The sequence below is a fragment of the Coturnix japonica genome, unplaced genomic scaffold, assembly GCF_054131305.1.
Source record: "Coturnix japonica strain WE unplaced genomic scaffold, WE-NBRP24 Scf062, whole genome shotgun sequence".
Taxonomy (NCBI): Eukaryota; Metazoa; Chordata; class Aves; order Galliformes; family Phasianidae; genus Coturnix; species Coturnix japonica.
The window spans coordinates 1,020,945-1,035,849 of record NW_028188965.1 but is presented as its reverse complement, the minus strand read 5'-3'; the positions used below and the strand labels follow the sequence as shown (position 1 = coordinate 1,035,849).

Sequence of the window (14,905 nt, the reverse complement as noted above, 5' to 3'; positions counted from 1 at the left end):
ATATGGGGACATGGAGATGGATTGAGGGGGGGGCAGAGATCCTAATGGAGCTGCTGGGACGGATATGGGGCCATTGGGGGGATGGGGGACATCGAGGTGGGCATGGGGCCATTAGGATGGATGGGGGGCATTGGGGTGGGTAAGGGGACATCACTGGGACAGACATGGGGGTGGGAATAGGGTCATTGGGGTGGGAGTGGGGCCATTGGGATGGACATGGGGCCATTGGGGTGAGTGGTGGCCATTGGGATGGATATGGGGACGTTAGGACGGATATGGGGGCACTGAGATGGATGTGGGGCATTGGGGTGGATGGGGGATATTGGGATGGATATGGGGCCATTGGGGTGAATGGGGGCCGTTGGGATGAATATGGGGGCATTGGGGTGGATGGGGGACTTAGATGTGGATGGGGGGATATTGGGATGGATATGGGGCCATTGGGACGGATATGGGGGCGTTAGGGTGAATGAGGGGACATTGGGGGGGATGGGGGGACACTGGGATGGATATGGGGCCATTGGGGTGGATGGAGGACATCGGGGTCAATGGGGGGACACTGGGGTGGATGGGGGATATTGGGATGGATGGGGGATATTGGGATGGATATAGGGACATAGAGGTGGATGGTGGATATTGGGACAGATATGGGGACACTGGGGGTGATGGGGGGACAATGGGATGGATATAGGGACATAGAGGTGGATGGGGGATATTGGGATGGATATAGGGACACTGGGGTGGCTGGGGGATATTGAGATGGATGGGCCCATAGATTTGCTGGGGTCCATGGGGCCGGTTGTGGGGCGGCCCTAGATGCGGATGCGGCCCGTGACGACGCCGTCCCACTGCTCGCGGCCCATGGGGACGTAGGCGGCCGCGGCGACGTCCAGCAACAGCAGCGGAACCGGGACACGGGTCGGGTCGAAACCGTCCTGAGCCAGCAACGACTTGAGCTGCTTGAAGGTGGGGGTCACCTCCAGCCGCTCCTGGGGGGCACAATGGGGTCAGTGGGGTCAATGGGGGCACAATGGGGTCAATGGGGTCAGTGGGGAAGGCACAATGGGGGCACAATGGGGTCAAATGGGGCACAATGGGGTCAATGGGGGCACAATGGGGTCAATGGGGTCAATGGGGGCACACAATGGGGGCAGAACCCACACCAACACCCCACACCCAATGGGGTCACCCCATTCCCTCTTACAGCAGGGTCACCCCATAACCCCACACTGGGACCACCTCACACCCCATGGGGTCACCCCATAACCCCACCCTGAGCTCACCCTATACCCCACATGAACACCCCAATGGGGTCACCCCATTCCCTCTCACACTGGGGTCACCCCAATACCCCACACCATGGTCACCCCATACCCCACACCAACACCCCCCACCCCATAGGGTCACCCTGTTCCCTCTTATATTGAGGTCACCCCATAACCCCACACCAGGGTCATCCCCCACCCCATGGGATCACCCCATAACCCCACCCTGAGCTCACCCTATGTCCCCCCACACCAGGGTCACCCTACAACTCCACACTGGGACCACCCCACACCCAATGGGGTCACCCCATAACCCCACCCTGAGGTCACCCCATACCCCAAACCAGCACCCCACACCCCATAGGGTCACCCCATTCCCTCTTATATTGAGGTCACCCCATAACCCCATACCATGGTCACCCCATAACCCCACCCTGAGCTCACTCTATGTCCCCCCACACCAGGGTCACCCTACAACCCCACACTGGGACCACCCCACACCCAAGGGGGTCACCCCATAACCCCACCCTGAGGTCACCCCATACCCCACACCAACACCCCACACCCCATAGGGTCACCTTGTTCCCTCTTATATTGAGGTCACCCCATAACCCCACACCGGGGTAACTCCATAACCCCACACCATGGTCACCCCATAACCCCACACCAGGGCCATCCCCCACCCCATGGGATCACCCCATAACCCCACCCTGAGCTCCCCCTATGTCCCCCCACACCAGGTTCACCCCATAACGCCCTACGCCAGGATCACCCCATTCCCTCTCATATTGGGGTCACCCCATAACCCCACCCTGCTGTCACCCCATGGGGCCACCCCCCACCCTATAGACAGACCCCATTACCTGCAGCCGGATGAACCTTGGCCACGCGTAGGGCGGCAGCACCGCAGCCACGTGTTGGAACAGCTCAGCCCCATCCAGCTCCCACCCAGGACGCAGCACCACCGCAGCCATCCCCGCACGACCCTCATGGCCTTTATATGGGATGGGGGACAACACAGGGCAGGTTGGGGGGCAGCGCTGTGGGGCCGGGGGGGGCTGTGGGGTGTGTGGGTACCTGGCACGGTGACGCCGTACACAGCTGCCTCCTGTAGGGCCGCGTGGGTCAGCAGCGCCTCCGCAACCTCCGTGGTGGAAACGTTCTCTCCTTTCCACCTGGGGGGGTCAGAGGGGTTGGATGAGGGTCCTATAGGGCCGAGGGTCCCATAGGGCTGAGGGTTCTATAGGGCCGAGGGTGCCATAGGGCTGAGGGTCCTATAGGGCTGAGGGTGCCATAGGGCTGAGGGTCCTATAGGGCCGAGGGTGCCATAGGGCTGAGGGTCCTATAGGGCTGAGGGTGCCATAGGGCTGAGGGTGCCATAGGGCTGAGGGTCCTATAGGGCTGAGGGTTCTATAGGGCTGAGGGTCCTATAGAGCTGAGGGTGCCATAGGGCTGAGGGTCCTATAGGGCTGAGGGTTCTATAGGGCCGAGGGTGCCATAGTACTGAGGGTCCTATAGGGCTGAGGGTCCCATAGAGCTGAGAGTCCCATAGGGCTGAGGGTCCTATAGGGCTGAGGGTGCCATAGGGCTGTGGGTCCTATAGAGCTTAGGGTCCCATAGGGCTGAGGGTCCCATAGGGCTGAGGGTCCTATAGGGCTGAGGGTTCTATAGGGCTGAGGGTGCCATAGGGCTGTGGGTCCTATAGGGCCGAGGGTGCCATAGGGCTGAGGGTCCTATAGGGCCGAGGGTGCCATAGGGCTGAGGGTCCTATAGGGCCGAGGGTGCCATAGGGCTGAGGGTCCCATAGGGCTGCGGTTGGTCCCCATAGGGCCGTTGTTGGCTCCCATAGGGCTGTAGTTCCCATAGGGCCATGGTTGGTGCCCATAGGGCCGTTCTTGGCTCCCATAGGGCCGTGGCTCCCATGGGGCCATGGCTGGCTCCCATAGGGCCACAGTTGGTCCCCATAGTGCCATGGTTGGTCCCTATAGGGCCACAATTGGTCCCTATAGGGCCATTGTTGGCTCCCGTAGGGCCATGGTTGGTCCCTATACGGCCATGGTTGGTCCCCATTGGGCTGTGGTTGGCTCCCATAGGGCTGTTATTGGTTCCCATAGGGCTGTGGTTGGTCCCCATAGGGCTGTTGTTCGTTCCCATAGGGCTGTGGCTCCCATAGGGCCATTATTGGCTCCCATAGGGCTGTAGCTCCCATAGGGCCGTTATTGGCTCCCATAGGGCTGTGGCTCCCATAGGGCCATTATTGGCTCCCATAGGGCTGTGGCTCCCATAGGGCCGTTATTGGCTCCCATAGGGCCACAATAGGTCCCCATAGTGCTGTGGTTGGTGCCCATAGTGCTGTGGTTGGTCCCCATAGGGTTGGTCCCCATAGGGCTGTGGTTGGTGCCCATAGTGCTGTGGTTGGTCCCCATAGTGCCATAGTTGGTCCCCATAGGGTTGGTGCCCATAGTGCTGTGGTTGGTGCCCATAGGGTTGGTCCCCATAGGGTTGGTCCCTATAGGGTTGGTGCCCATAGTGCTGTAGTTGGTGCCCATAGGGTTGGTGCCCATAGGGTTGGTGCCCATTGTGCTGTGGTTGGTGCCCATAGGGTTGGTGCCCGTAGTGCTGTGGTTGGTGCCCATAGGGTTGGTGCCCATAGTGCTGTGGTTGGTGCCCATAGGGTTGGTGCCCATAGGGTTGGTGCCCATCGTGCCGTGTGTTGGCGCTGACCTGAAGGTGTCCCCGGTGCGGTCGCAGAATCGCACGAAGCCGAGTTCGTCCTCCTCCATCAAGTCCCCGGTGCTGAAGAACGTGTCGCCCTCCACAAAAACGTCCCTGAGCAGCTTCTGCTCCGACTGCGCCCGGCTGCCCACGTAGCCCAGGAACGGCGTCCGCGGCGTCACCGGAGCCACCAGCAGCCCCGGCTCCCCTGGGGGGCAGAGCCCACAGCGTCAGCACCGCACAACTCAACCCATCCCAAACCATCCATCACAAACCATCCCTTCCCATTTCATACCTATCCCATCCCATCCCATCCCAGTTCAGCCCCATCCCTTCCCATCCCATCCCAACCCATCTTCATCCCTATCCAACCCATGCCATCCATTGCCCTATCCCATCCCATCCCTCCCATCCCATCCCATCCCCATCCCATTTCATCCCTATCCCTATCCCAACCCATCCCATCCCATCCCAGTTCAGCCCTATCCCAACCCATCCCAACCCATCTTCATCCCTATCCCAACCCATCCCTTCCCATCCCAATTCAGCCCTATCCCAACCCAAATCATCCCATCTTCATCCCTATCCCAACTCCTCCCTTCCCATCCCATCCCATTTCATCCCTATCCCAACCCATCCCAAATTCATCCCCATCCCACCACACCCAACCCATCCACCCCATCCCATTCCATCCCATCCCAAATTCATCCCCATCCCATCCCAGTCCACCTCCGTTCCATCCCAAATTCATCCCAACCCATCCATCCTCATCCAACCCCAAATTCACCCCTATTCCATCCCCATTCCATCCCATCTCAACCCATTCATCCCATCCCACTTCATCCCCATCCCATCCCATCCATCCCATCCCATCCCATCCCATCCCATCCCATCCCATCCCATCCCAGTCCATCCCCATCCCATCCCATCCATCCCATCCCATCCCCATCCCATCCCATCCATCCCATCCCATCCATCCCATCCATCCCATCCCATCCCATCCATCCATCCCATCCCATCCCATCCATCCATCCCATCCCATCCATCCCATCCCATCCCATCCATCCCATCCCATCCCATCCCATCCATCCCATCCCATCCCATCCATCCCATCCATCCCATCCCATTTCATCCCTATCCCCAACCCATCCCATCCCATCCCATCCATCCCAACCCCATCCATCCCATCCATCCATCCCATCCCATCCCATCCCATCCCATCCATCCCATCCCATCCCATCCATCCATCCCATCCATCCCATCCCATCCATCCCATCCCATCCATCCCATCCCATCCCACCCCATCCCCATCCCCATCCCATCCCATCCCATCCATCCCATCCATCCCATCCCATCCCATCCCATCCCATCCCATCCCATCCCATCCCATCCCATCCCATCCATCCCATCCCATCCCATCCCATCCATCCCATCCCATCCCATCCATCCCATCCATCCCATCCCACCCCACCCCACCCCATCCCATCCCATCCCATCCCATCCATCCCATCCCACCCCACCCCACCCCACCCCATCCCATCCCATCCATCCCATCCCACCCCATCCCACCCCATCCCATCCCATCCCATCCCATCCCATCCCATCCCATCCCATCCCATCCCATCCCATCCCATCCCATCCCATCCCATCCCATCCATCCCATCCATGCCATCCCATCCTATCCATCCCATCCTATCCATCCCATCCTATCCATCCCATCCCATCCCATCCCATCCCATCCATCCCATCCCATCCCATCCCATCCCATCCCATCCCATCCCATCCATCCCATCCCATCCCATCCCACCCCATCCCGCCCCCAATTCACCCCTATCCCACCCCATCCTCCCCCATAACCCCATAACCCCCCTATACCATCCTCACCCGGCCTCACTCGGATACACCTCCCCTTCTCATCCCGCACCGGGGCCCCCTGAGCCACGTCGAACCTCACGATCTCAAAGGGCGAGAAAAGCTGCGGGGTCGGGTCGGCTCAGAACACAAACAAAACCCAAACGGAACCAAACGGGACCCCCCGACCCCCCCCCACACACCTTATAGATGAAGCTGCTCCTCCCCACGGCCCCGACGGTGCCGGTGTAGTTGAACAACGTCACGTTCCCCTCCGTCATCCGTAGGTCTCCACGATCCGAATCGGACCGAACCGACTCACGAATCCCTTCCAGACGTCGGGTCGGATCCCGCTGCCCACAGCCAAACGCACGCGGTGCCGCCGCTCGGCCGGACACTGCGGGACATGGGGACGGATGGGGGGGTTTATTGAGGGGGGGGGGTCTGTATGAATCCCACCCCCCTCCATCGTTGGGCTGAACCCGGACCTGGGGCTGGTTGAGCAGGTACCGGCACAGCTCCCCAATGTACTGGAACACGGTGACGCCTTCGGAGCAGCACTCGGACCAGAACCGGGACGCGGAGAACTTGGGGCGGAGAACACAGGAGGCGCCTGGGGAGGGGGGGAAAGGGGTCACACGGAACCCTATAACCCCCCTATAGGGTCACACTGCCCCCATACCCCCCCCATGGGTTTGTATTGCCCCCCATAGGGTCATACTGCCCCCCATAGGGTCACACTGCCCCCCATAGGGTCACACTGCCCCCATACCCCCCCCCATGGGTTCGTATTGCTCCCCATAGGGTCACACTGCCCCCCATAGGGTCACATTGCCCCCATACCCCCCCCATGGGTTCGTATTGCCCCCCATAGGGTCACACTGCCCCCATACCCCCCCCCCATGGGTTCGTATTGCCCCCCATAGGGTCACACTGCCCCCCATAGGGTCATACTGCCCCCATACCCCCCCATGGGTTTGTATTGCCCCCCATAGGGTCACACTGCCCCCATACCCCCCCATGGGTTTGTATTGCCCCCCATAGGGTCACACTGCCCCCATACCCCCCCCATGGGTTCGTATTGCCCCCCATAGGGTCACACTGCCCCCATACCCCCCCCATGGGTTTGTATTGCCCCCCATAGGGTCACACTGCCCCCATACCCCCCATGGGTTTGTATTGTCCCCCATAGGGTGACACTGCCCCCATACCCCCCCCATGGGGTCGTATTGCCCCCCATAGGGTCACACTGCCCCCCATAGGGTCACACTGCCCCCCATTGGGGTCATACTGCCCCCATTGGGATCACATTGACCCCACACCTCCCAATGGGGTCACATTGCCCCCCATACCCCCATGGGGTTGTATTGTCCCCCATAGGGTCACACTGCTCCCCATTGGGGTCACACAGCCCCCCATACCCCCCATAGAGTCACACTGCCCCCCAGTGGGGCCACAAGGCCCCCATACCCCCATATAGGGTCACATTGGCCCACCCATGGGGTCACACTGCCTCCCCCCCCCCATCCCCCCCCAGCTCACTGGGTCACACCTACCCCAAATCTCCCACCCCATCCCAATACCCCCATCTCATCCCACCCCCCCACCTCCCCCTCCCCCCCACATCCCAGTACCCCCCTCCCACCCTACACCCCGCCACCCCCCCCATCCCAATACCCCCTCCCACCCCATCGCACCCCCCCCATCCCAATACAACCCCATCCCAATACCCCCCACCCCCCCTAATAACCCCCCACCCCAATACCCTCCTCCCACCCCCCTGCATCCCAATGTTCCCCCATCCCAATACCCCCCCTCCCACCCTACAATCCCCCATCCCCCCATCCCAATACCCCCCCCCTCAATACCCCCCAACCCCCCAATAGCCACCCACCCACCAATACCTCCTGCATCCCAATACCCCCCACCCCCACCCAATACCCCCCCATCCTCCCAATACCCCCCCCAATGCCCCCCCAATCCCAATTCCCCCCTCCCACCCTACACCCCCCCCACCCCCCCCATCCCAATCCCCCCCCCAATACCCCCCACCCCCCACCCCAATACCCCCCAATGCCACCCCCTGCCCCCCTAATACCTCCCCATCCCAATACCCCCCAACCCCAATACCCCCCACCCCCTAACCCCCCCCCTCCCCACATTGCACCCCACAACCCCCATCCCAATACTCCCCCCATAATGCCCCCCCACCTCCCCCATCCCAATACCCCCTCCAATAACCCCCCATCTCAATACCCCCCTCCCACCCCCCCCCATCCCAATACCCCCATCTCATCCCACCCCATCCCAATACCCCCCCCACCCCTCCCACATCCCAATACCCCCCTCCCACCCTACACCCCCCCCACCCCCCCCATTCCAATCCCCCCCCAATCCCCCCCACCCCCCCATCCCAATACCCCACCTCAATAACCCCCCCATCCCAATCCCCCCCCAGTGCCCCCCTCCCCCAATGCCCCTCACCCCCCCATCCCAATACCCCCAACCCCCCCTAATAGCCCCCCCAATACCCCCCAGCTCCCCCCACCCCCTCCATCCCAATACCCCCCCCCCCTCAATACCCCCCACTCCCCCACTCCCCCCAATAGCCCCCCCCATCCCAATACCCCCTCCAATAACCCCCCCCATCTCAATATCCCCCTCCCACCCCCCCCATCCCAATACCCCCCAACCCCCCCCACATCCCAATACTCCCTCCCACCCTACACCCCCCCACCCCCCCATCCCAATACCCCCCTCCCAATACACCCCAACCCCCAATACCCCACCCACCCACCAATACCCCCCTCCCACCCCATCCCAATACCCCCCACCCCCCCTAATTCCCAGCAATGCCCTCTAATACCCCCCATCCCAATACCCCCCCACTTCAATACCCCCCACCCCCTAACCCCACCCCCTCCCCACATTGCACCCCACAACCCCCATCCCAATACTCCCCCCATAATGCCCCCCACCTCCCCCACATCCCAATACCCCCCCCAATACCCCCCACCCCCCCATTCCAATACTCCCCCCCCAATACCCCCCCTCCCCCCTAATGCCCCCCACCTCCCCCCCCCAATACCCCATATCCCCCCCCCACCGATTCCGACGCATCCCGCGATGCCCAGCAGCGCCCCCGCCGTGTGATGCAGCGGCAGCGCCACGTACAGCACGTCGTGCCGGTGGGCGCCCAGCAGCTGGTAGAAGCCGCAGCACAACAGCGCCTTCAGGTGAGAGACACGGGCGGCCTTGGGGAGACCTGAGGGGTGGGGGGAGAACACGGCCCTATAGGCGGCCATAGGGACATATAGGAGGACACACAGCCACATAGGCAGCCTATAGACGGCCCTATAGACGGCCCCATAGGCAGACCTATAGCCAGCTCCATAGGCAGCCCTATAGATGGCCCATAGGCAGCCCTATAGACGGCCCCATAGGCAGCCCTATAGATGGCCCTATAGGCGGCCCTATAGAACAAATAGGAGACCACACAGCCCCATTGACAGCCCTAGAGACGGCCCTATAGACGGCCCCATAGGCAGACCTATATCCCCATAGACAGCTCTATAGACGGCCCCGTAGGCAGCCCTATAGATGGCCCCATTGGCAGCCCTATAGGTAGCCCCATAGCCCCATAGACAGCCCTATAGACAGCCCCATTGGCAGCCCTATAGACGACCCTATAGATGGCCCCATAAGCAGCCCTATAACCCCATAGGCAGCCCTAGAGATGGCCCCATAGGCAGCCCTATAGACGGCCCCATTGGCAGCCCTATAGACAGCCCCATAGGCAGTCCTATATCCCCATAGCACAGTAGGAGGCCCCACAGCCCCATAGGCAGACCTATAGCCCCATAGCCCAATAGCAGACCCCACAGCCAGCCCCATAGCCCTACAGCCATCCCCCCATCCCCTTAGCCAGCCCCACAGCCCTTTAGCCAGCCCCATAGCCCCATGTCTGGCCCCACAGCCCTATAGCTGACCCCACAGCCCCACAGCCATCCCCACAGCCCCTTAAGCACCCCTTAGCCATCCCCACAGCCCCACAGGCGGCCCCACAGCCCTATAGCCGACACCATAGCCCCACAGCCAGCCCCACAGCCCCTTAGCCGCCCCTTAGCCATCCCCACAGCCCCATGGCCAGTCCCACAGCCCTATAGCTGACCCCATAGCCCCTTAGCCAACCCCACAGCCAGCCCAATAGCCCTATAGCCGACCCCATAGCCCCCAGCCAGCCCAATAGCCCCATGGCTGGCCCCATAGCCCTATAGCTGACCCCATAGCCCCACAGCCATCCCCACAGCCCCATAGCCATCCCCACAGCCCCATAGCCATCCCCATAGCCCCACAGCCAGCCCCATAGCCCCATGGCCGGCCCCACAGCCCTATAGCTGACCCCATAGCCCCATAGCCATCCCCACAGCCCCATAGCTGACCCCATAGCCCCATAGCTGACCCCATAGCCCCATAGCCATCCCCACAGCCCCATAGCCACCCCCATAGCCCCATAGGCGGCCCCACACGCCATGGCGCCCCCCACCGGTGGTCCCGGAGGTGAAGATGTACAGCGCCGTCTCCCCCATGTCGCTCGGTCTCCAAACATCCCCATCTTCCATCAGCTCCTTCGGATCCGGTTCCGAAGCGTCGTTCAAAGGTTCCGCTCCGTTCGGGTACCGACCCGGTACCGGCCCCGGTATCACCCAAACCGACACGCCGGATTCCCGCAGCTCCGCCACGATCGGCTCCAAAGCCCCGAACAGCTCTAAGGGACCACGAGGGGTCAGCGACACCGAATGGAACCGAACGGAACCGAACGGAACCGAACCGAACCGAACCGAGCCGAACCGAACCGAACCGAACCGAACCCCCCCAGCACAGAACCGCAGCCCACAACCCAGAACCGTCCCGGCCACAACCCCGTCCCATAGAGCCCATAACACACACAGCACACAGAGCCCATAGAGCCCATATCTCCCCACACCCCACACAACCCATAGACCCCATACCCACCCCATAGACCCCATACCCACCCTATAAGGCCCATAGACCCCATATCTCCCCCACACACACACTACATAGACCCCATACCCACCCCATGGACCCCATATCCCCACCCCACCCACCCCATAGACCCCACATCTCCTCCCACTCCAGACACAACCATAGACCCCATAGACCCCCCAGACCCCATACCCACCCCACAGACCCCATAGACCCCATCTCTCCCCCACCCCATAGACCCCACAGACCCCATACCCACCCCATAAGCCCCACAGACCCCATACACCCCATACCCACCCCATAGACCCCACAGACCCCATAGACCCCATATCCCCCCCACCCCACACACCCCATAGACCCCACAGACCCCATAGACCCCATACCCACCCCATAGACCCCATAGACCCCATATCTCCCCCACCCCACACACCCCATAGACCCCATATCCCCCCCCACCCACTCCATATACCCATAGACCCCATACCCACCCCATAGACCCCATAGACCCCATATCTCCCTCCACCCCACAGACCCCATATCTCCCCCCACCCACCCCATAGACCCCATATCTCCCCCCACCCCACACACCCCATAGACCCCACAGACCCCATACACCCCATACCCCCACCCACCCACCCCACAGACCCCGTATCTCCCCACACCCACCCCATAGACCCCATACCCCCCCAGCCATCCCATAGACCCCATAACCACCCCATAGACCCCATACCCACCCCCACACATCCCATAGACCCCACAGCCCCCATATCCCCCCTCACCCACCCCACGGACCACATACCCACCCCATAGACCCCATAGCTCCCCCCACCCACCCCATAGATTCCATACCCACCCCACAGACCCCATAGACCCCATATCCCCCCCTGCCACCCCTTAGACCCCATACCCACCCCCACACACCCCATAGACCCCACAGACCCCATACCCACCACATAAGCCCCATCGCCCCCCACCCCATAGACCCCATATCCCCACCCACCCACCCCCCACAGACCCCGTATCTCCCCACACCCACCCCATAGACCCCATACCCACCCCATAGACCCCACAGACCCCATACACCCCATATCCCCCCCCACCCACCCCATAGACCCCACAGCCCCCATATCCCCCCTCACCCACCCCACCTACCCCATAGACCACATACCCACCCCACAGACCCCATACACCCCATATCCCCTCCCAGCCACCCCATAGACCCCATACCCACCCCATAGACCCCACAGACCCCATACACCCCATACCCATCCCATAGACCCCATATCTCCCCCCACCCACCCCATAGACCCCATACCCACCCCACAGACCCCATAGACCCCATATCCCCCCCCACCCACCCCTTAGACCCCACAGACCCCATACACCCCATATCCCCACCCAGCCACCCCATAGACCCCATACCCACCCCCACACATCCCATAGACCCCACAGACCCCATACCCACCCCATAGACCCCACAGACCCCATAGACCCCATACCCACCCCATAGACCCCATATCCCACCCCCACCCACCCCTTAGACCCCACAGACCCCATACACCCCATATCCCCCCCCCAGCCACCCCATAGACCCCATACCCACCCCATAGACCCCATAGACCCCACACACCCCCATACCCACCCCACAGACCCCACAGACCCCATACCCACACCATACACCCCATAGACCCCGTATCTCCCCCCACCCCACAAACTCCATAGACCCCACAGACCCCATACCCCCCCCAGAGACCCCATAACTCCCCCCACACATCCCATAGATCCCATATCCCCCCCCAGCCACCCCATAGACCCCACAGACCGCATACACCCCACACCCACCCCACAGACCCCATATCTCTCCCCACCCACCCCATAGACCCCATATCCCCCCCCACCCACCCCATAGATCCCATACCCACCCCATAGACCCCATATCTCCCCCCACCCACCCCACAGACCCCGTATCTCCCCACACCCACCCCATAGACCCCACAGACCCCATACCCATCCCATAGACCCCACAGACCCCATATCCCCCCTCACCCACCCCACCTACCCCATAGACCACATACCCACCCCATAGACCCCATATCCCCCCCCAGCCACCCCATAGACCCCATACCCACCCCACAGACCCCACAGCCCCCATACCCACCCCATAGACCCCATAGACCCCATATCCCCCTCACCGTGCTCCACCAGCACGGCCCTGGCCCCGCACACCTTCACGCAGTGCCGTAACGCTGCGGGTCTCAGCTCCGTCCCCAGCAGCGCCGGCCTCGCTCCGATGGCCATTAACGCCATCCACCCGCACACGAACGCGGGGCCGTTCCCCGCAAGGAGCCCCCACGGTCACGCGTGGCCCCAAAACCTCCCCATCCCCCCCCAACAGCGGCCGGTCCCGCAGCGCCTTCACCATGCGGGACACCCGCTCTAAAGCCTCCCCGTATCGTACGGTGCCACCGGGGACCCGCAAAAACGGCCCGTGCGGGTCAGCCCGAGCCGTACGTAAAAAGCGTAACGCCAACGTGCCCCCCCCGCCCCGCAACAAACGCCGACGGACCCGCAGCGCCCGCAGCACGAACGTAACGTCCGCAAACAGCGCAGCCCAGCGCCGCCACCGCAACGCAAAGAGCGTAAAGAGCAACAGCAGCAGAGCGAGGGACAGAGACATGGTGGGACCCCCCACCCCAAATAACGACCCCCACCCCAAATAACGACCCCAACCCACAATACAACACAACGACCCCCACCCCACTAACAACGCAACGCCCCCTCGGGAGGGGCCAACCCGCCCCGCCCCATAGAGCCGGCCCCGCCCCATCGACGTACACGGGGAGCGCAACGAATCCCATCCACTCCATAGACCCCATAGACCCCACCCAGCCACCCCACAGACCACATACCCACCCCATAGACCCCAGACCCCATAGAGCCCATACCCACCCCATAGACCCCATATCCCCCCCAGCCACCCCATAGATCCCATATCCATATCCCCCCCCCCCCCCACCCCATACCCACCCCATAGACATCATATGCCCCCCCACAGACCACATACCCCCCCCACCCACCCCATAGACCCCATAACCCCCCACCCACCCCATAGACCCCATAAACCCCATACCCACCCCATAGACCCCATACCCCCCCAGCCACCCCATAGACCCCAGACCCACCCCATAGACCCCATATCCACCCCCCACCCACTCCACAGACCCCATACCCACCCCATAGACCCCATATCCCCCCTCCCAGCCACCCCACAGACCACATACCCATCCCATAAACCCCATAGACACCGTACCCCCCCCACCCACCCCACAGACCCCATACCCCCCCAGCCACCCCATAGACCCCATACCCCCCCAGCCACCCCATAGACCCCAGACCCAACCCTATAGACCCCATATCCCCCCCCACCCACCCCATAGACCCCATACCCACCCCATAGACCCCATATCCCCCCCCCAGCCACCCCACAGACCCCATACCCATCCCATAAACCCCATAGACACCGTATCCCCCCCCACCCACCCCACAGACCCCATACCCCCCCAGCCACCCCACAGACCACATACCCACCCCACAGGCCCCATACCGCCCCCACCCACCCCATAGACCCCATAACCCCCCAGCCACCCCATAGACCCCATACCCACCCCATAGACCCCATACCCACCCCATAGACCCCATATCCCCCCTCCCAGCCACCCCACAGACCACATACCCATCCCATAAACCCCATAGACACCGTATCTCCCCCCACCCCATAGACCCCAGACCCCATAGACCCCAGACCCACCCCGTAGACCCCATAGACCCCATAGACCCCCCACCCACCCCATAGACCCCATGCCCCCCCATAGACCCCATATCCCCCCCAGCCACACCATAGACCCCATAGACCCCATATCCCACCCCACAGACCACATACCCACATACCTCATACCCCCCCTTACCCCCCCAAATCCAATAGAGACCCAATGGGGTCACCCTGCTCACCCCCCTTCCCCCAAAGTGCCCCCCCCATAGGGTCACACCTACCCCATATTGACCCCCAT

At 62.3% G+C, this 14,905-nt stretch overlaps 1 protein-coding gene across 1 annotated transcript; it reads right to left on the bottom strand.

Moving 5' to 3' along the window:
- Positions 1-677: 677 nt before the first annotated feature.
- Positions 678-13,651, bottom strand: SLC27A3 (solute carrier family 27 member 3). Its single transcript, XM_085533772.1, is given in 12 exon segments — positions 678-989; positions 2,129-2,259; positions 2,343-2,440; positions 3,990-4,188; positions 5,865-5,955; positions 6,035-6,111; positions 6,114-6,228; positions 6,320-6,444; positions 8,938-9,096; positions 10,378-10,599; positions 13,031-13,187; positions 13,189-13,651. Coding segments are annotated over 12 exon segments (1,878 nt in total). The 5' UTR covers positions 13,516-13,651; the 3' UTR covers positions 678-812.
- Positions 13,652-14,905: the final 1,254 nt, after the last annotated feature.